General features: G+C 44.3%; 1 protein-coding gene across 1 annotated transcript; it reads right to left on the minus strand.

Moving 5' to 3' along the window:
- Nucleotides 1–484: 484 nt before the first annotated feature.
- LOC128685016 (uncharacterized) lies at nt 485–4,145 on the minus strand. The gene is made up of 2 exons (XM_053771452.2): nt 3,898–4,145; nt 485–3,137 (listed from the first exon to the last, which is right to left on the minus strand). The coding sequence occupies exons 1-2, from the start codon at nt 4,048–4,050 to the stop codon at nt 1,536–1,538; spliced, it is 1,755 nt and encodes a 584-aa protein (XP_053627427.1). The 5' UTR covers nt 4,051–4,145; the 3' UTR covers nt 485–1,535.
- Nucleotides 4,146–23,226: the final 19,081 nt, after the last annotated feature.

Genomic DNA, 23,226 nt, shown 5'->3' on the forward strand with positions numbered 1-23,226 from the left:
TCAAAAAGAAGCGCTAAACCACAAGGGCTATACAGCATTTATATTACAAAGGTGTTCTTATATCACAAAGGAAAGGTTATGGAGACAGAAATTATTGGGACTGTATATATATATATATATCTGTAAGCGAAGGAGCATATTTATACAAACATTTACAATGTAATTTCAATCAGTGGTTGGTTGGTTAATGGAGTTTAAAGCCTGGCGATTATTGTTGATTATTGTTGCACAAAGTTTATTATTATTGATTATTGGCTAATTAAGGCTGTATATACCAGACAAGAACACTAATACCTGAAACAGGGATTAAGTAAACTCTTAGCACATATAAACAGAGAGAAATACACCTCTGAGTGTATATATCCTGTGACAAGCAGTGTATGTGTGTGGTAACACTGTTGTGGTGTAACAAGCATCAGCACCTCTTACCGTCACACACAGTAAAGAATTCACTATTAAATGTAACTGAATCAAACACACAACAATTTCTTTTTATTTTATTGCAAAACAATGATGAATTACTTAAAGTGATGCACAGGCTTCAAAATAATACGTAGAAAGGTGTCGATTTCCCTGAGTGCCTCGTCTCACATTCACATAGCAGGACTTACACCCTCAACATAAACTCAATATCCCTTCATTAAAAAAAAGAAGACATGGGTGCTGATCAAGCTTTTATTGTGACAACGACGCTTCGCTCTACGTAGAGCTTAATCTAGTCATTTAAAGCTTGCTCTGCATCTCTGTCTTCGTTACTGTTGGTAGTACATATCTGTACTGACCATTTGTGGCTTCATCCTGTCCTCACATACCCCAATTGAAGGCAGCGAGCACACTGACACGGTTTCCAGGGCAGACCTTCAACTAGACTTGGTTTAGATGCAACTAAAATATTATTTCAACTTACTAGGGAACCTAGCTTTATTCTAAATGAAGGAAGATTTATTCAATTCACCTTTCCCACTCTGCTGTACCCTCCGAGTACCGCATTTTCAACATAACTCGCTGAGTACTCCTATATCTTCCACCGACTACCAATCTACCCTCTCCCCCACCACAGACTGCTACTCCACTTCGCTGGTTTTAAGATATTTATTCAGTTTAGCAATATATTAATAATTTTTTATCTTAAATCACAAATCGGACCTTTTCAGGTCAAAGGAAAAGTCGGGACCTCTTTTCCAGGAGTAAGGAACTCTGTAGGTCGGTGCAGAGGCAGGGACCTCCTCTGCAGGTCAGTGCAGGGGCAGGAACATCGTCTTCATGCTCTGTATGGTGAATTGTTGCCACCACACTCTGTTATACATTATTGACTCCACACTTAGTAGTACCTCGTCGCTCCAGCATGTCTCCACGAGTTTCATAGGATGTTAACACAGGAACCACAACACCTACATGCAGCAGTATGTGGTGCTATCTAGTGTATCGTCCAGCATGCGTTAAACACAACGGACAATTTATAGCTTGTCCACCAACACAAAGTAATGTCTCGAGTGTGTTAGACTGTACTTGACCTAAGACAGAAAGGGGTGAGATCACTTCATAGCATTATATATTGGGTCCAGCTTTTGTGCCGCAAGGGTCTCCGCTTCCTCGAAGATGACTTCCTCGTTGGTACAAGGGTCGGGTGGCACGTGAACATAAACTTTTGGTTCGGTATAAGGAGAGAGACAGGTGTCTACGTCGTGCTGCTTTCTCAAGCCGAGGGTGGAGAGGCGGGGCTGCTCTAAACGGGGTGTAAGTGATGGTGAGGCAAGGTACATTGAATTCAGTCTGTGTGCCGCCATATTCTCCACCTCCTCGTACACAATATTTTCCTGAGTGCACGAGTGGGCTGGCACGTGAATGTAAATGTTGGGTTCGGTGATTGACGTAATACAGATTTCGGGGTCCTGTCGCATCGGTGTGAAAGATGCGAACGATGATGAGGTCAATCCAGAGTCTTGTCGACTGAGCTCCGGTCGTTCTAACATGTCTGTAGCATGGACCTCGTTGTCATCTTGTCTGTCCTGAGGTATCAGGTCCGCCAGTGTTAATATAGATGGCTGGCATTTACTCATAACACGCTTCCGCCACATGATGGCAGTGCCAATAACTAATCCAGCAAACACACCCGAAACAGTCATAATCACTACCCAGTACCATGTGAAACCCAGGAATTTGTCTGAAACTGCGTCTTTATTTGACATCACTGAAAGTAACGGATAGAGAACTTTCAGAGAGCTTTTGCTGGCTAAGTCGAGGTTGGTGATGGTGGTGTCCTCAAGTGTAAAGTTGTAGATTAAAACTCTTGCTGTGCCACGGAGAACAAGGCAGGTCTGTGGGCCACGAAGGACGTGGATGTTCTTCAGTGTAAGAACTCCATCAGTACCCACAGTGATTGCTTCCGAGATCATCTTGTTCACTCTCAGGTGGTTCACGGACACTCGCCCATTCAAAACATTCATTGATCCATTTTCTATCAGGTTTACTGTCACGTCGCTCAAGTTGTAGGGTATTCCATTACCATTAGCTCCTCCACTAGCGGTCTGATGAACTAGTCCAGGTGAGGCTAAACGTTCTATTTTAACACGGTGAAGTTGTAATTTTTTATCCACTTCCAGCTTGGATACAATTCCCATTGTCGTGTCTTCAATAAACGCTTCGTGTCCGGTGACAATAAAGTTGGATATATTCGATTTACGAACACTCAGTGTACCAAAATGACCAATCACGTTGTCCACTTCGCATAAATCGAGAGTGGCCACATTAAACTCGCCACTAAGCCACTTTAGTTTGGACTGAACCACCGACAAGCTCCTTGAACACTGCTCTGTCTTGTCCTCAACACTGACACCACGTGAAACATTCTCCCTGCCTAATAACTTGTCAGTGTGAGGAAGCGATGCTGTGACTTGTGATGCACTCTTACGATGTGGATCACTTCTATCGTCTGCCTCACCTACACTGAATGCCTTGCCCTGGCGAGGTCCATTAATTATATTACGAGTGTGGCCTGTAGCTTTTTCTTGAAGTGTGACATTGTTGCAGGACGAGATAGTGAGGGTTGTGCCACAGGGCTGGACCCCGTGGAGAGAGGTTGCTGCTGTCAAGTTAATCTCTTTCACCCCGTCCCACAAGGTCGTCAAATTCACGCCCTGAAACGAGGAAACGCGAGCTTAATGATGGCTGATAAGTAATGCTGGAATATCTTACCTTTATGATAAAAATCCTGAAGCCATTAGAGCTAATATTCCTTTTCTCGGAGCAAACCTGATTACTTCCCATTCTCCAGAAGCTATATGATCCGTACAGGTTTATTGCTTTCCAATAAATATCCTTCCTTCAACTACCCTTATAACTATTATTTATTCTTGCAACTATCCTATGATAAGGTTTAAAAAAAAATAGACCGCAAGTGATTACAAAGAAATGCCATAATAAAAGTAAATCACTAAAAATCAAGATAAGAAATCCATGGAGGAAGAACATCAGTAAAGCAGCACAGCTCCTGCACTTGACCTAACTCGTGCACCTCCTGGAAGTAATGAAGTTTGAACCACTGAAGAGAAGGGGACCTTTAATTCCTTTACCAGGATCTCAAATATTTGTCCAACATATTTAAAGCTGTGTTCCTCCATTCCCATGTTCTTATGTTATCTAAGCTCCCTCCTTGAATGTACAGTGTAGGCAGAGGCGGATTTACTATAAAACTAATGAAGCTTAAGCTTCAGGGCCCCTAATCCCAGAGGGGCTCCAGAAGCAACTTTTTGTCTACACTTGGAAAATTTTGGGTCTATTGTACGAGAAGGGGTTACGAAGGGGCCCCCATTACAGTTCAAGCTTAAGGGCCCAAATGTGTAGGTCCGCCACTGAGTATGTGTACTTGAAACAAAATCTATCGTGAACAGATCTTACCTCGCTAGTGTTCTTAAAGTCACAATACAGAGTCTGGTTTGTTTGTGAGCAGAATTGTGTCTTGTGATTACGGGCGAGGACCATGGCGCTCAGCCCCGCCACTATCACCCCCACTACACACAGCACCTGCCTCATGAACACTACTGAATGCATTATATATGAAACAGAAGTGTAAGAACTCAGCAAGTGTCCCTCAGTACTGCTGTGTCGTTGGTGGCAGCTGTGTCACTACAGTACTGGAAGCTGAGGCCGTCACAACGGATGTATCCTGAGTCACCAGTTACCATTATTACATTCATGAAACAATTGCTAAATCTGTAAGGGTCATTCTGTGCTTGGAGAATGGGAGACAATAAGGTTTGATCCCAGGAAGGAAAGGTAAGCATAGGTTCCTCGGATTAAGGTCTTCAGCAGCGCCGCGCCATCCTTCTTGAAGGACAAGTAACCAGAAAATATAACCTTTATCTCTTATCTCTCCGCATACCTTCCACACCCACACATACTCCCTATTTTTACAATCTCAAATGTCAAAAGTGAGTATTTAAAACACACTTTTTTCAATACAGAGATGATGTTGAGATACACAAATAACCCGCACATAAAAGAGAGAAGCTTACGACGACGTTTCGGTCCGACTGGGACCGTTCCAGTCACGGTATTGTGCCTTTTTGTTATTTATGCATGTTGAGTATTGTATGAGGGTAGTGTGTGTGTGTGGGGCATGAAGACGCCGCGGTACTCATGTCATCACAGCAGCAGCGGATGTTTGGGGTTTTGCCCGATGTTTATAATGACGCACAGGATAATGATGATGACATTCACCTCCGCTGATTCAGCCTTCGTCGTGCCATACACAGTGTCCTCTATGTACACAGTATTAGGCAAGAAAAAGGTTTGATTCTGACAATTTCTTTGCCAGAACACTACACAGCCATAACACAACCCGGAAATAAAAACTAAACGACATTTAGATAATATAGTTGTGTATTAAATAATACACAACTGTACTGTCGTATAGTTGTGTATTAGATAAATCCTTGGAAGAATAACTTACTCTCAGTCTCCTCGCATATAACAAAGTATTTATTTTTTTTAACACACGAGGTAGGGTGTCCTGAAAAAGAAGACGCACTTTCACAATTATTCACTTTATCACTATTTTGCCAGAGGCGCGCCGATACTACAGTTCAGATATATGTAGATTTTGCCACCGAAGTTGCTAGTTTATTGTGCACCCCATATCCATCCTGTGGACGGTAGCGCAAGAGCATATGGATACACAAAAGGCCTAGGAATTAGGCCCCATTATTATTATAATCAAGGGGGAAGCGCTAAACCCGGAGGATTATACAGCGCCTGGGGGGGATGTGGAAGGCATTCAGGCTTAATTCGGGGAACTGGAGCACAGATCTAATTCCCTAAATCAAGAGCCCCTCACCAACATCAAGGAACCTTCCTTGAGGGGAGGAATTAGGCCCCAAAAGGGGTTAACAGGAATACATATGGGTTTATATCTACATATCTACAGTTCACTTATCTGTTACAAGCAAATTTAGGAAATTTGCTTAGTATATCTGGTATCTTATTTTCATTAATAAGATATCTTGATATGTTACATAGGTTATTATACTGTCTATCTCTGTATTCCTCAGTAAGTGGACAATTAACCACATTGTTCTCAAGACAGTGACCTGATCACATAATTTACATTTAGTTTATCATCATCTGTGTGTCTCCCAAACTGCCAGAAGTACTCGTAACCAAGCCTAAGCCTGGCCACTATAACATCAGTCAGTCTGTTCACATTGCAAGTTGCTCCATAAACATACTTATCTACGTTCATGTTATCATAGTGAAGGGACAAGCAAGGAAGGCCCTACATGAAGGGGCAGCAAGGAGGACCCTACATGAAGGGACAAGCAAGGAGGACCCTACATGAAGGGACAAGCAAGGAGGACCCTACATGAAGGGACAAGCAAGGATGACCCTATATGAAGGGACAAGCAAGGAGGACCCTATATGAAGGGACAAGCAAGGAGGACCCTATATGAAGGGACAAGCAAGGAGGACCCTATATGAAGGGGCAGCAAGGAGGACCCTACATGAAGGGACAAGCAAAGAGGACCCTACATGAAGGGACAAGCAAAGAGGACCCTACATGAAGGGACAAGCAAGGAGGACCCTATATGAAGGGAAAAGCAAGGACTCTATATGAAGGGACAAGCAAGGAGGACCCTATATGAAGGGGCAGCAAGGAGGACCCTACATGAAGGGACAAGCAAGGAAGACCCTACATGAAGGGACAAGCAAGGATGACCCTATATGAAGGGACAAGCAAGGAGGACCCTATATGAAGGGACAAGCAAGGAGGACCCTACATGAAGGGGCAAGCAAGGAGGACCCTACATGAAGGGGAAAGCAAGGAGGACCCTACATGAAGGGACAAGCAAGGAGGACCCTACATGAAGGGACAAGCAAGGAGGACCCCACATGAAGGGGCAAGCAAGGAGGACCCTGCATGAAGGGACAAGCAAGGAGGACCCTACATGAAGGGGCAATCAAGGAGGACCCTACATGAAGGGGCAATCAAGGAGGACCCTACATGAAGGGGCAAGCATGGAGGACCCTACATGAAGGGGCAAGCAAGGAGGACCCTACATGAAGGGACAAGCAAGGAGGACCCTACATGAAGGGACAAGCAAGGATCCTACACAAACATTGGGCAAAAACTGAAAATATTCAGGCCACTCAAGACGGAGAGGTTTTTTAGTGCCAGGAAGGAAAAAAAACTGGCAGGAAATGGCGGAAATCGTACACCAAATCCAGTCATTCCTGGAGCCACAGTCGATGGCCTCCACTCCAAACCAACAGATACAGATACTAATGCCGGGGAAAAAAAATAACCCCCCCAGTACCAACAATACCACCAGTCCGATGACATTCTTATTTGCAAATATACAGGGTCTAAAGCCAGCAACAAACAACAAAATACCTTTCATCCGTGGACTGCTTGCAGAGGCAAATGCAATGTTTGCGGCTTTCACAGAGACCCACATAAAGGATCACTTGGACAACGAAATATGGATCCCAGGTTACAACCTATACAGATGTGACAGAGTGAACAGGCAAAAAAAGGGGGGGGGTTGGCCTGTACATCGCAGAGTCACTTGTTTACACAGAACTGCTTAATGCCTCAAATGATGTAGTGGAAGTTTTAGCAGTAAAGATCGAGAACCAAAACCTAGTCATTGTGGTAGTCTACAAGCCTCCGGATGCAACGTCCCAGGAATTCCAGAAACAGCTGTTAAAAATTGACCACTGTCTGGAAAATCTGCCAGCTCCTGCCCCAACATCTTGCTCCTGGGGGATTTCAACTTAAGGCACATAAAATTGAGGAATATAGCAAATAATGTTGTTGCAGTGATAACACCAGGAGGCAGCTCTGACGCAGTGATAACACCAGGAGGCAGCTCTGACGAGAACTCTCACACACACGAGCTTTTAAATCTCTGCACAAAATTCAATTTAAACCAGCAAATAATAGAGCCTACTAGACTGGAGAATACACTAGACCTTATCTTCCCTAACAATGATGATCTGATACGAAATGTCACCATATCAAAAACAATATACTCAGATCACAACATAATCGAGGTTCAGACATGTATGCGCGGAGCCCCAGACCGACATAAAGAGATTAGTCACGAGGGAGCATTCACCAAATTCAACTTCAATAACAAAAAGAAAGTGGGACCAAGTAAACCAAGTCCTAACCGATATAAGCTGGGAAGATAGACTAAGCAACACAGACCCCAACTTATGCCTAGAACAGATTAACTCGGTGGCACTCGACGTATGCACAAGGCTTATTCCTCTAAGAAAAAGGAGGAGTAGATGTAAAATAGAAAGAGACAGGTGCTCCCTTTACAGGCCAATATATCTGAAATGCGTAGGGAGACACTGGTCAGAGAAATAGCAAACGTCGAACTTAAGCTAAAGGAATCTTATAGGAGTCAGGAATCGCGGGAAGAACTAAAAGCCATAAATGAAATCGAAAGAAACCCAAAGTATTTCTTTTCCTATGCCAAATCAAAGTTGAGAACAACGTCCAGTATTGGGCCCCTACTTCAACAAGATGGATCCTACACAGATGACAGCAAGGAAATGAGTGAGCTGCTCAAGTCCCAATATGACTCAGTTTTTAGCAAACCGCTAACCAGACTGAGAGTCGAAGATCAAAATTAATTTTTATGAGAGAGCCACAGAATTTGGTTAACACAAGCCTATCTGATGTTATCCTGATGCCAAATGACTTCGAACAGGCGATAAATGACATGCCCATGCACTCTGCCCTAGGGCCAGACTCATGGAACTCCGTGTTCATCAAGAACTGCAAGAAGCCCCTATCACGAGCTTTTACCATCCTAAGGAGAGGGAGCATGGACACGGGGGTCGTCCCACAGTTATTAAAAACAACATACATAGCCCCACTCCACAAAGGGGGCAGTAAAGCAATAGCAAAGAACTACAGACCGATAGCACTAACATCCCTGTAGTGATACTGGTCCTGTGGGGAGCAGCAGCAGGATAATACTGCACCACCTCTAGGGGCCCTTAACAACAACAACAGTTTGGTGTGTGTCATGGGCACCAACACATGGTGTGTGATTCTCTCCTACTTTATCCATTTATCAGCGATGCAGATTACATGGTGAGTTTAAATATGTGGCCTGTAGTTATAACTTTTCTCTTGACATATGCAAGACATCACCATCCCTGTAGAAGCTATTATTAGATGTACTAGTCATTATATTTTGTTGTTGCAGAAGTACTATGAAGATTCTATGTTCAATAAAGCCTAGAGATAAGGCCTGTGTTTCTATCACAACAATTTATTGAACATAGAATCCTGGGCTACCTGGTGGTGATCCTGCGCTAGACTACATCACAACATGGAGCGTTTACTGAAACCTGAGAGGCTAGACTGTGACCCCAGCTTATCAACGGCTGCTCAGGAATGGAAGCACTGGTTTAAGACTTTCGAAAACTTCTTGGGAGCCCTTCCTAAAGAAGATCTAGATAAACTAAGTCTGCTCATCAATTTTGTGTCACCTAAGATATATGAGGCTATTTCTGAGTGTAATACCTACGAAGATGCTATCAAAACCCTCAAGTCTCAGTATATTAAACCTACAAATGAAATCTTTGCACGCTATCGCCTTGCAACTCGCCGCCAGCAGATTGATGAGTCCTTAGAGGAATACTTTCAAGCACTGAAAATTTTAGGTAAGGACTGTCACTTCCAAGCAGTGACAGCTGCTCAGTATTGTGAAGAGTCCATCAGGGATGCTTTTATCAGTGGCCTGCAATCACCAATAATAAGGCAGCGTTTATTGGAGAATAAAACTCTCGACTTAGCCGCTGCCTTTGACCAGGCAAGAGCTCTAGATTCAGCCCAGAAGAATTCTGAAGTATACAGTACCACTCAGCCTTCTCGAGTGGTAAGTGCTGCAATTCCTGACCAAGACTCTTGCAATGAAGTTACTGTGGAACCTGCCTCAGTGACAGCAGCAGCAGGTACGGTGTGTTTCTTTTGTGGTTTTTCAAGACATCCACGTCCAAAGTGTCCTGCTCGTGAAGCAATGTGCCATAAATGCCACAAGAAAGGTCACTTTGCTAAAGTATGTCGTGCTAATGCATCAACAAGAGCTAGTGCCTCCACACATTCCAGTGATCATGCGACTCTAGCAACAGTGACTTCTGCGGCTACTCCAAATTCACTGCCAAAGGCAGTTGTGAAAGTATTCATCAAAGGAACAGAAGTAGATAGTCTTATTGATAGTGGCAGCTCAGAGAGTTTCATCAACCTTGACTTAGTTAAACGGCTCTCCTTGACTCTACATCACTCATCAGGTACCGTTTCCATGGCATCAACATCTCTCTCTATTCAGACCTTAGGGTTTTGTAAGGTAAATCTCAGAGTTAATGGAAAGGATTATCAAGATGTACATTTAGCTATTCTGCCACAACTGTGCTCTGATGTTATCCTTGGTCAGGACTTTCAGAAGCTGCATGGTAGTGTCACCTTAACATATGGAGGTGAACTGCCTCCTCTTGTTGTCTGTGGACTTAGCACTTTAAGGGTAGACCCACCAAAGCTGTTTGCAAATCTTACCGCGGATTGCCATCCTATATCAGCTAAGTCACGCCGCTATTCTTATGAGGATCGGATGTTCATTGAGAAAGAAACTCAGAGGCTGCTGAAGGAGGGTATTATAGAACCGAGTGATTCCCCTTGGCGTGCACAGGTTGTTGTTGTTAAAGATGGTTATAGGAAACGGAGACTGGCTATCGATTACTCTGAGACAATCAACAAATTTACACTTCTTGATGGGTACCCTCTACCTCGAATTGACGATACAGTGAACAAAATTGCTCAGTACTACGTGTTTAGCACAATTGATCTGCAGAGTGCCTATCATCAAGTCCCTATAAGGAATGAAGATAAACCATACACAGCGTTTCAGGCTAGTGATGGCCTGTATCAGTTTACCAGAGTTCCTTTTGGAGTCACCAATGGGGTAGCCTGCTTCCAACGAATTATGGATTCACTCATTCAGGAAGAGCAACTCATGGGAACCTACACGTATTTAGATAATGTTACCATTTGTGGCAAGACCCAGGAGGAACATGATGCAAACCTTGATAAGTTTTTGGAAGCCGCCAAGAAGAAAAATATCAGTTACAATGAGGAAAAGTGCACTTTTTCAACTAAAAGGCTTAGCATCCTTGGTTATGTAGTGGAAGGAGGTTCAATATTCCCAGACCCTGAACGACTACGACCTCTACGGGAACTTCCAATGCCTCAAGACAAAAAGTCACTCCGAAGAACTCTTGGTCTCTTTGCTTATTACTCACAATGGATCTACAACTATTCAAGTAAAGTCCGCCCATTGAGTGCTACCACATTTCCTGTGACAAAGGAAGCAGAAGCCGCTTTCCATACTCTCAAACAGGACATTGAAAACTCAGTAGTTCAAGCCATTGATGAGTCCCTACCATTCGAAGTGGAAACGGATGCATCTGACATTGCCATTGCTGCAGTCTTATCTCAGGCAGGACGACCAGTAGCCTTCTTTTCGAGAACTTTTCAAGGATCAGAGAAATGTTATGCTGCTGTAGAAAAGGAAGCCCAGGCCATCATAGAAGCAGTTCGCCACTGGAGGCATTATTTAACTGGTAGACATTTCACCATAAGGACTGACCAACGGTCCGTGATGTATATGTTCGACAAGAGGCACAAAAGTAAGATAAAGAATGACAAGATATTACGCTGGAGGATGGAACTATCGTGTTATGACTTTGATATTCTGTACCGACCGGGTCAAGAGAACATCTCACCTGATGCATTCTCTAGGTCCCACTGTGGAGCAGCATGTCATGATTTGCAATCACTCTCAGCTCTCCACAAGGCTTTGTGTCACCCAGGAGTTACACGCCTGTACCATTTTGTCAAATCAAAGAACATGCCCTACTCAGTGGAAGATGTGCGACAAGTGATCAGAGCATGCAGAGTATGTGCAGAGTGCAAGCCAAACTTTCATCAGCCAGAGAAGACTCATCTCATAAAATCCACCCAGCCTTTCGAAAGATTGAATATAGATTTCAAAGGACCTCTACCAAGCACAAATCAGAATAGGTATTTCCTTAACATAGTAGATGAATATTCAAGGTTTCCCTTTGTATTCCCCTGTGCAAATATGGCTGCTTCAACTGTTATTAGTTGTCTTTCACAGTTGTTCTCTATTTTTGGTATGCCAGCTTAATATCCATTCAGACAGGGGATCCTCGTTCATGAGTAACGAACTTCAGGAGTTTTTGGCTAGCAAAGGTATTGCCTGCAGCAGAACAACAAGCTACAACCCTCAAGGCAATGGTCAAGTGGAGCGGTTCAATGGTACTATATGGAAGGCAGTTACAATGACATTAAAGTCGCGCAATCTACCTGTTCAACACTGGCAAACTGTCCTACCTGATGCTCGTCACTCTATTAGATCACTGCTGTGCACAGCTACTAATGCAACCCCTCATGAAAGACTCCTCAACTATTCACGTCGTTCCTCTACGGGAGCCTCCGTGCCCACTTGGTTATGTCATCCTGGACCTGTTCTCCTGAAGAGTCACCGTAGGATGAACAAGACGGATCCTTTAGTGGAAGAGGTAGAGCTCCTGGAGTTTACCTGGAGAGAGTTTCGGGGGTCAACGCCCCCGCGGCCCGGTCTGTGACCAGGCCTCCTGGTGGATCAGCGCCTGATCAACCAGGCTGTTGCTGCTGGCTGCACGCAAACCAACGTACGAGCCACAGCCCGGCTGATCAGGAACTGACTTTAGGTGCTTGTCCAGTGCCAGCTTGAAGACTGCCAGGGGTCTGTTGGTAATCCCCCTTATGTGTGCTGGGAGGCAGTTGAACAGTCTCGGGCCCCTGACACTTATTGTATGGTCTCTTAACGTGCTAGTGACACCCCTGCTTTTCATTGGGGGGATGGTGCATCGTCTGCCAAGTCTTTTGCTTTCGTAGTGAGTGATTTTCGTGTGCAAGTTCGGTACTAGTCCCTCTAGGATTTTCCAGGTGTATATAATCATGTATCTCTCCCTCCTGCGTTCCAGGGAATACAGGTTTAGAAACCTCAAGCGCTCCCAGTAATTGAGGTGTTTTATCTCCGTTATGCGCGCCGTGAAAGTTCTCTGTACATTTTCTAGGTCGGCAATTTCACCTGCCTTGAAAGGTGCTGTTAGAGTGCAGCAATATTCCAGCCTAGATAGAACAAGTGACCTGAAGAGTGTCATCATGGGCTTGGCCTCCCTAGTTTTGAAGGTTCTCATTATCCATCCTGTCATTTTTCTAGCAGATGCGATTGATACAATGTTATGGTCCTTGAAGGTGAGATCCTCCGACATAATCACTCCCAGGTCTTTGACGTTGGTGTTTCGCTCTATTTTGTGGCCAGAATTTGTTTTGTACTCTGATGAAGATTTAATTTCCTCATGTTTACCATATCTGAGTAATTGAAATTTCTCATCGTTGAACTTCATATTGTTTTCTGCAGCCCACTGAAAGATTTGGTTGATGTCCGCCTGGAGCCTTGCAGTGTCTGCAATGGAAGACACTGTCATGCAGATTCGGGTGTCATCTGCAAAGGAAGACACGGTGCTGTGGCTGACATCCTTGTCTATGTCGGATATGAGGATGAGGAACAAGATGGGAGCTAGTACTGTGCCTTGTGGAACAGAGCTTTTCACCGTAGCTGCCTCGGACTTTACTCTGTTGACGACTACTCTCTGTGTTCTGTTAGTGAGGAAATTATAGATCCATCGACCGACTTTTCCTGTTATTCCTTTAGCGCGCATTTTGTGCGCTATTACGCCATGGTCACACTTGTCGAAGGCTTTTGCAAAGTCTGTATATATTACATCTGCATTCTTTTTGTCTTCTAGTGCATTTAGGACCTTGTCGTAGTGATCCAGTAGTTGAGACAGACAGGAGCGACCTGTTCTAAACCCATGTTGCCCTGGGTTGTGTAACTGATGGGTTTCTAGATGGGTGGTGATCTTGCTTCTTAGGACCCTTTCAAAGATTTTTATGATATGGGATGTTAGTGCTATTGGTCTGTAGTTCTTTGCTGTTGCTTTACTGCCCCCTTTGTGGAGTGGGGCTATGTCTGTTGTTTTTAGTAACTGAGGGACGACCCCCGTGTCCATGCTCCCTCTCCATAGGATGGAAAAGGCTCGTGATAGGGGCTTCTTGCAGTTCTTGATGAACACAGAGTTCCATGAGTCTGGCCCTGGGGCAGAGTGCATGGGCATGTCATTTATCGCCTGTTCGAAGTCATTTGGCGTCAGGATAACATCGGATAGGCTTGTGTTAATCAAATTTTGTGGCTCTCTCATAAAAAATTCATTTTGATCTTCGACTCTCAGTCTGGTTAGCAGCTTGCTAAAAACTGAATCATATTGGGACTTGAGTAGCTCACTCATTTCCTTGTTGTCATCTGTGTAGGACCCATCTTGTTTAAGTAGGGGTCCAATACTGGACGTTGTTCTCGATTTTGATTTGGCACAGGAGAAGAAATACTTTGGGTTTCTTTCGATTTCATTTATGGCTTTTAGTTCTTCCCGCGATTCCTGACTCCTAAAGGATTCTTTTAGCTTAAGTTCGATGCTTGCTATTTCTCTGACCAGTGTCTCCCTGCGCATTTCAGATATATTGACCTCTTTTAGCCGCTCTGTTATTCTTTTCCGTCGCCTGTAAAGGGAGCGCCTGTCTCTTTCTATTTTACATCTACTCCTCCTTTTTCTTAGAGGAATAAGCCTTGTGCATACATCGAGTGCCACCGAGTTAATCTGTTCTAGGCATAAGTTTGGGTCTGTGTTGCTTAGTATATCTTCCCAGCTTATATCGGTTAGGACTTGGTTTACTTGGTCCCACTTTATGTTTTTGTTATTGAAGTTGAATTTGGTGAATGCTCCCTCGTGACTAGTCTCATTTTGTCGGTCTGGGGCTCCACGCATACATGTCTGAACCTCAATTATGTTGTGATCTGAGTATATTGTTTTTGATATGGTGACATTTCTTATCAAATCATCATTGTTAGTGAAGATGAGGTCTAGTGTATTCTCCAGTCTAGTAGGCTCTATTATTTGCTGGTTTAAATTGAATTTTGTGCAGAGATTTAAAAGCTCGTGTGAGTGTGAGTTTTCATCAGAGCTGCCTCCTGGTGTTATTACTGCAACAATATTATTTGCTATATTCCTCCATTTTAGGTGCCTTAAGTTGAAATCCCCCAGGAGCAAGATGTTGGGTGCAGGAGCTGGAAGATTTTCCAGACAGTGGTCAATTTTTAACAGCTGTTCCTGGAATTGCTGGGATGTTGCATCCGGAGGCTTGTAGACTACCACAATGACTAGGTTTTGGTTCTCGACCTTTACTGCTAAAACTTCCACTACGTCATTTGAGGCATTAAGCAGTTCTGTGCAAACAAGTGACTCTGCAATGTACAGGCCAACCCCCCCCTTTTGCCTGTTCACTCTGTCACATCTGTATAGGTTGTAACCTGGGATCCATATTTCGTTGTCCAAGTGATCCTTTATGTGGGTCTCAGTGAAAGCCGCGAACATTGCCTTTGCCTCTGCAAGCAGTCCACGGATGAAAGGTATTTTGTTGTTTGTTGCTGGCTTTAGACCCTGTATATTTGCAAAGAAGAATGTTATCGGACTGGTGGTATTGTTGGTACTGGGGGGGGATTTTTTTTCCGGCATTAGTATCTGTATCTGTTGGTTTGGAGTGGAGGCCATCGACTGTGGTTCCACTCCAGGAATGACTGGATTTGGTGTACGATTTCTGCCATTTCCTGCCAGTTTTTTTTCCTTCCTGGCACTAAAAAACCTCTCCTTCTTGAGTGGCTGTGGCTACCCAGGTTTTCCCATGGCCTGGATGTTTTGTATCTTTTTGTCCCCTTTAGATGGTATGCCTGGCAATTTAAGTTATAGCACAGTCTTTCCTGTACTGAAGAGGTACACATTTCAGGGTGAAAAAGCTTACAGGAAGGGAGTTTGCATTTTCCTGTTGTCATATGGGCATGACATTTTCTAGGGTGGTCATAGTTGCATGTCCCATCTGTTTTTCCAGATTTCCCATGCCAGCAGATACCAAGTGCATAGTATGTGCACAGGCTTGGTTTCCGTTTGCCTTGGGTTTCTGTGACTGTATTCCCTGTTGGTGCATGTTTCCCTGTCTTGCTCCTATCCTCCCTAGCACCAACAATGGAGCTCCCACCAGTTGTTTTTGGTAATTTATCCTCACTATTGCTATTGGAGTCCTCTTGTTTGCTATTTCCTGCGGTATTTCTAGTTTGCAATATTGGTTTTATCTTATCTTTGACTACCTGGAGTTTACCTGGAGAGAGTTTCGGGGGTCAACGCCCCCGCGGCCCGGTCTGTGACCAGGCCTCCTGGTGGATCAGCGCCTGATCAACCAGGCTGTTGCTGCTGGCTGCACGCAAACCAACGTACGAGCCACAGCCCGGCTGATCAGGAACTGACTTTAGGTGCTTGTCCAGTGCCTGCTTGAAGACTGCCAGGGGTCTGTTGGTAATCCCCCTTATGTGTGCTGGGAGGCAGTTGAACAGTCTCGGGCCCCTGACACTTATTGTATGGTCTCTTAACGTGCTAGTGACACCCCTGCTTTTCATTGGGGGGATGGTGCATCGTCTGCCAAGTCTTTTGCTTTCGTAGTGAGTGATTTTCGTGTGCAAGTTCGGTACTAGTCCCTCTAGGATTTTCCAGGTGTATATAATCATGTATCTCTCCCTCCTGCGTTCCAGGGAATACAGGTTTAGAAACCTCAAGCGCTCCCAGTAATTGAGGTGTTTTATCTCCGTTATGCGCGCCGTGAAAGTTCTCTGTACATTTTCTAGGTCGGCAATTTCACCTGCCTTGAAAGGTGCTGTTAGAGTGCAGCAATATTCCAGCCTAGATAGAACAAGTGACCTGAAGAGTGTCATCATGGGCTTGGCCTCCCTAGTTTTGAAGGTTCTCATTATCCATCCTGTCATTTTTCTAGCAGATGTGATTGATACAATGTTATGGTCCTTGAAGGTGAGATCCTCCGACATAATCACTCCCAGGTCTTTGACGTTGGTGTTTCGCTCTATTTCGTGGCCAGAATTTGTTTTGTACTCTGATGAAGATTTAATTTCCTCATGTTTACCATATCTGAGTAATTGAAATTTCTCATCGTTGAACTTCATATTGTTTTCTGCAGCCCACTGAAAGATTTGGTTGATGTCCGCCTGAAGCCTTGCAGTGTCTGCAATGGAAGACACTGTCATGCATATTCGGGTGTCATCTGCAAAGGAAGACACGGTGCTGTGGCTGACATCCTTGTCTATGTCGGATATGAGGATGAGAAACAAGATGGGAGCTAGTACTGTGCCTTGTGGAACAGAGCTTTTCACCGTAGCTGCCTCGGACTTTACTCTGTTGACGACTACTCTCTGTGTTCTGTTAGTGAGGAAATTATAGATCCATCGACCGACTTTTCCTGTTATTCCTTTAGCGCGCATTTTGTGCGCTATTACGCCATGGTCACACTTGTCGAAGGCTTTTGCAAAGTCTGTATATATTACATCTGCATTCTTTTTGTCTTCTAGTGCATTTAGGACCTTGTCGTAGTGATCCAGTAGCTGAGACAGACAGGAGCGACCTGTTCTAAACCCATGTTGCCCTGGGTTGTGTAACTGATGGGTTTCTAGATGGGTGGTGATCTTGCTTCTTAGGACCCTTTCAAAGATTTTTATGATATGGGATGTTAGTGCTATTGGTCTGTAGTTCTTTGCTGTTGCTTTACTGCCCCCTTTGTGGAGTGGGGCTATGTCTGTTGTTTTTAGTAACTGAGGGACGACCCCCGTGTCCATGCTCCCTCTCCATAGGATGGAAAAGGCTCGTGATAGGGGCTTCTTGCAGTTCTTGATGAACACAGAGTTCCATGAGTCTGGCCCTGGGGCAGAGTGCATGGGCATGTCATTTATCGCCTGTTCGAAGTCATTTGGCGTCAGGATAACATCGGATAGGCTTGTGTTAATCAAATTTTGTGGCTCTCTCATAAAAAATTCATTTTGATCTTCGACTCTCAGTCTGGTTAGCGGCTTGCTAAAAACTGAGTCATATTGGGACTTGAGTAGCTCACTCATTTCCTTGCTGTCATCTGTGTAGGACCCATCTTGTTTAAGTAGGGGCCCAATACTGTGCGTTGTTCTCGATTTTGATTTGGCATAGGAGAAGAAATACTTTGGGTTTCTTTCGATTTCATTTATAGCTTTTAGTTCTTCCCGCGATTCCTGACTCCTAAAGGATTCTTTTAGCTTAGGTTCGATGCTTGCTATTTCTCTGACCAGTGTCTCCCTGCGCATTTCAGATATATTGACCTCTTTTAGCCGCTCTGTTATTCTTTTCCGTCGCCTGTAAAGGGAGCGCCTGTCTCTTTCTATTTTACATCTACTCCTCCTTTTTCTTAGAGGAATAAGCCTTGTGCATACATCGAGTGCCACCGAGTTAATCTGTTCTAGGCATAAGTTTGGGTCTGTGTTGCTTAGTATATCTTCCCAGCTTATATCGGTTAGGACTTGGTTTACTTGGTCCCACTTTATGTTTTTGTTATTGAAGTTGAATTTGGTGAATGCTCCCTCGTGACTAGTCTCATTTTGTCGGTCTGGGGCTCCTCGCATACATGTCTGAACCTCAATTATGTTGTGATCTGAGTATATTGTTTTTGATATGGTGACATTTCTTATCAGATCATCATTGTTAGTGAATATGAGGTCTAGTGTATTCTCCAGTCTAGTAGGCTCTATTATTTGCTGGTTTAAATTGAATTTTGTGCAGAGATTTAAAAGCTCGTGTGAGTGTGAGTTTTCATCAGAGCTGCCTCCTGGTGTTATTACTGCAACAATATTATTTGCTATATTCCTCCATTTTAGGTGCCTTAAGTTGAAATCCCCCAGGAGCAAGATGTTGGGTGCAGGAGCTGGAAGATTTTCCAGACAGCGGTCAATTTTTAACAGCTGTTCCTGGAATTGCTGGGATGTTGCATCCGGAGGCTTGTAGACTACCACAATGACTAGGTTTTGGTTCTCGACCTTTACTGCTAAAACTTCCACTACGTCATTTGAGGCATTAAGCAGTTCTGTGCAAACAAGTGACTCTGCAATGTACAGGCCAACCCCCCCCCCTTTTGCCTGTTCACTCTGTCACATCTGTATAGGTTGTAACCTGGGATCCATATTTCATTGTCCAAGTGATCCTTTATGTGGGTCTCAGTGAAAGCCGCGAACATTGCCTTTGCCTCTGCAAGCAGTCCACGGATGAAAGGTATTTTGTTGTTTGTTGCTGGCTTTAGACCCTGTATATTTGCAAAGAAGAATGTTATCGGACTGGTGGTATTGTTGGTACTGGGGGGGGATTTTTTTTCCGGCATTAGTATCTGTATCTGTTGGTTTGGAGTGGAGGCCATCGACTGTGGTTCCACTCCAGGAATGACTGGATTTGGTGTACGATTTCTGCCATTTCCTGCCAGTTTTTTTTCCTTCCTGGCACTAAAAAACCTCTCCCTCTTGCGTGGCTGTGGCTACCCAGGTTTTCCCATGGCCTGGATGTTTTGTATCTTTTTGTCCCCTTTAGATGGTATGCCTGGCAATTTAAGTTATAGCACAGTCTTTCCTGTACTGAAGAGGTACACATTTCAGGGTGAAAAAGCTTACAGGAAGGGAGTTTGCATTTTCCTGTTGTCATATGGGCATGGCATTTTCTAGGGTGGTCATAGTTGCACGTCCCATCTGTTTTTCCAGATTTCCCATGCCAGCAGATACCAAGTGCATAGTATGTGCACAGGCTTGGTTTCCGCTTGCCTTGGGTTTCTGTGACTGTATTCCCTGTTGGTGCATGTTTCCCTGTCTTACTTCTATCCTCCCTAGCACCAACAATGGAGCTCCCACCAGTTGTTTTTGGTAATTTATCCTCACTATTGCTATTGGAGTCCTCTTGTTTGCTATTTCCTGCGGTATTTCTAGTTTGCAATATTGGTTTTATCTTATCTTTGACTACACTTGTTTCCCTACTATGGCTCCTATCCCCTATGTGGTCATTTATATGTATTCCTTCCTGCGTATAATTCCCGACTACCTGGACAAAATCTCCAGCTTCATCATTACTGTCTCCCAGGACAGTATCTCCAGCTTCACCATTTCTGTCTCCCAGGACAGCACCTCCAGCTTCACCATTACTGTCTCCCAGGACAGCACCTCCAGCTTCACCATTACTGTCTCCCAGGACAGCACCTCCAGCTTCACCATTTCTGTCTCCCAGGACAGCACCTCCAGCTTCACCATTACTGTCTCCCAGGACAGCACCTCCAGCTTCACCATTACTGTCTCCCAGGACAGCACCTCCAGCTTCACCATTACTGTCTCCCAGGACAGCACCTCCAGCTTTACTATTACTGTCTCCCAGGACATCACCTCCAGCCTTACAGTTTGTGACTACATGGCCAGTATCAAGGGCAGTACCATTCAGCCCAGACTTTTTATGTTCCCATCTGTTGTAGAAAGCTACTATGGCTCCTGTCCTCTATGAGGTCATTTATATGTATTCCTTCCTGCGTATAATTCCCGACTACCTGGACAAAATCTCCAGCTTCACCATTACTGTCTCCCAGGACAGTATCTCCAGCTTCACCATTTCTGTCTCCCAGGACAGCACCTCCAGCTTCACCATTACTGTCTCCCAGGACAGCACTATCAGCCCCACATTTACTGACTACCAGGACATCACCTCCAGCCTTACAGTTTGTGACTACATGGCCAGTATCAAGGGCAGTACCATTCAGCCCAGACTTTTTATGTTCCCATCTGTTGTAGAAAGCTTCCAGGTTTTCTATGAAAGCAGCTTTGATGTTATCCTCTTTTATTACCCTTGTGATTTTAGTCCACAGATTTTCCTCATTTGGGCATACCCAAAAACACTTCTCTGTTTTAATACTGCTTGTAGCTAGTTCTGGGATATCTGCACAAGGAGCGTGACACCAATTTCCACAAAAATGACAATTTATCCATGTGGAAGCCCGTTTGTTTGACTGACCACAGACTACACACAGCTTCATAATGATTTGAATGGTTGATTTACTGCAATTCTACTAGCAACCTCTTGAATATTATATTAATAACCTTAAATGAAGCTCTAGCTATTTGTATTTCTGTTTCTAACTCTTTTTGTATATTGGACAGCTTACCGTCACGTTCCTGATTTTTAATGTTTGTGTTTATAAGGGCGCCTACAAACCCATCCGTTTACAGTCTGCTTTATTGTCCAACGAAACTGTTTGAAACCAGTCCCGGGTTCCTGCAAGCTAATCCACATTACGCCCACATTCGCTACCAAAATGGTGAAGAGACTACAGTATCTACAAGACATTTAGCCCCAGTTGAAATCCCTATTAGTGTGGAATCTCAAGATACACCAATAGATGTGAAAGATGCTTCGTTTTCTCCTGGAAAGCCCCTTGAGACTACCCCTATGGAAATAGAGGATTCTGCTCCAGCAGTTAATCAAACCCCGCTGGAAAATATCGAACCTGGTGAAGAGGCTCAAGGGCTACGAAGGTCGGGACGTGTACGTCGCCCACCTAACAGTTTGGGAGATTACTGTCTCTGATATTTTAGAAGGGGGAGATTGTAGTGATACTGGTCCTGTGGGGAGCAGCAGCAGGATAATACTGCACCACCTCTAGGGGCCCTTAACAACAACAACAGTTTGGTGTGTGTCATGGGCACCAACACATGGTGTGTGATTCTCTCCTACTTTATCCATTTATCAGCGATGCAGATTACATGGTGAGTTTAAATATGTGGCCTGTAGTTATAACTTTTCTCTTGACATATGCAAGACATCACCATCCCTGTAGAAGCTATTATTAGATGTACTAGTCATTATATTTTGTTGTTGCAGAAGTACTATGAAGATTCTATGTTCAATAAAGCCTAGAGATAAGGCCTGTGTTTCTATCACAACAATCCCATATCATAAAAATCTTTGAAAGGGTCCTAAGAAGCAAGATCGCCACCCATCTAGAAACCAATCATTTACACAACCCAGGGCAACATGGGTTTAGAACAGGTCGCTCCTGTCTGTCTCAACTATTGGATCACTACGACAAGGTCCTAGATGCACCAGAAGACAAAAAGAACGCAGATGTAATATATACAGACTTTGCAAAAGCCTTCAACAAGTGTGACCATGGCATAATAGCGCACAAAATGCATGCTAAAGGAATAACAGGAAAAGTTGGTCGATGGATCTATAATTTCCTCACAAACAGAACACAAAGAGTAGTAGTCAACAGAGTAAAGTCTGAGGCAGCTACGGTGAAAAGCTCTGTTCCACAAGGCACAGTACTCGCTCCCATGTTGTTCCTCATCCTCATATCTGACATAGACAAGGATGTCAGCCACAGCACCATGTCTTCCTTTGCAGATGACATCCGAATCTGCATGACAGTGTCTTCCATTGCAGACACTGCAAGGCTCCAGGCGGACATCAACCAAATCTTTCAGTGGGCTGCAGAAAACAATATGAAGTTCAACGATGAGAAATTTCAATTACTCAGATATGGTAAACACGAGGAAATTAAATCTTCATCAGAGTACAAAACAAATTCTGGCCACAAAATAGAGCGAAACACCAACGTCAAAGACCTGGGAGTGATCATGTCGGAGGATCTCACCTTCAAGGACCATAACATTGTATCAATCGCAGCTGCTAGAAAAATGACAGGATGGATAATGAGAACCTTCAAAACTAGGGATGCCAAGCCCATGATGACACTCTTCAGGTCACTTGTTCTATCTAGGCTGGAATATTGCTGCCCACTAACAGCACCTTTCAAGGCAGGTGAAATTGCTGACCTAGAAAATGTACAGAGAACCTTCACGGCACACATAACGGAGATAAAACACCTCAGTTACTAGAAGCGCTTGAAGTTCCTGAACCTGTGTTCCCTGGAACACAGGCAGGAGAGATGCATGATTATATACACCTGGAAAATCCTAGAGGGACTAGTACCGAACTTGCACACAAAAATCACTCACTATGAAAGCAAAAGACTTGGCAGACGATGCAACATCCCCCCAATGAAAAGCAGGGGTGTCACTAGCACGTTAAGAGACCATACAATAAGTGTCAGGGGCCTGAGACTGTTCAACTGCCTCCCAGCATACATAAGGGGGATTACCAATAGACCTCTGGCAGTCTTCAAGCTGGCACTGGACAAGCACCTAAAGTCGGTACCTGACCAGCCGGGCTGTGGCTCGTACGTTGGTTTGCGTGCAGCCAGCAGTAACAGCCTGGTTGATCAGGCTCTGATCCACCAGGAGGCCTGGTCACAGACCGGGCCGCGGGGGCGTTGACCCCCGGAACTCTCTCCAAGTAAACTCCAGGTAGATATGTTGATCAGCTATTGGTTATTTGTATTTGAGGTGGATTAATTTGCTACATCAAAAGGGATTTCAGCACATGTTACTTAGTTATTCATAGGGGAGCGCTAAACTCGTAGGGTACTCGTATTATTACTCGGGTGCTACTGTACGCCCCATACAGTGCTTGTGTGAGAATCATGGTTCTCTAAAATAGAAGCAAATTTCTTCCGTCCTGTCTCCAGAAAAGTGCCGCTCTATGCTAAGTGCCAATGTGACCCTTGTGGGTCACATTGGCACTTAGCATAGA

Source organism: Cherax quadricarinatus, chromosome 5 (assembly GCF_038502225.1).
Source record: "Cherax quadricarinatus isolate ZL_2023a chromosome 5, ASM3850222v1, whole genome shotgun sequence".
NCBI lineage: Eukaryota > Metazoa > Arthropoda > Malacostraca > Decapoda > Parastacidae > Cherax > Cherax quadricarinatus.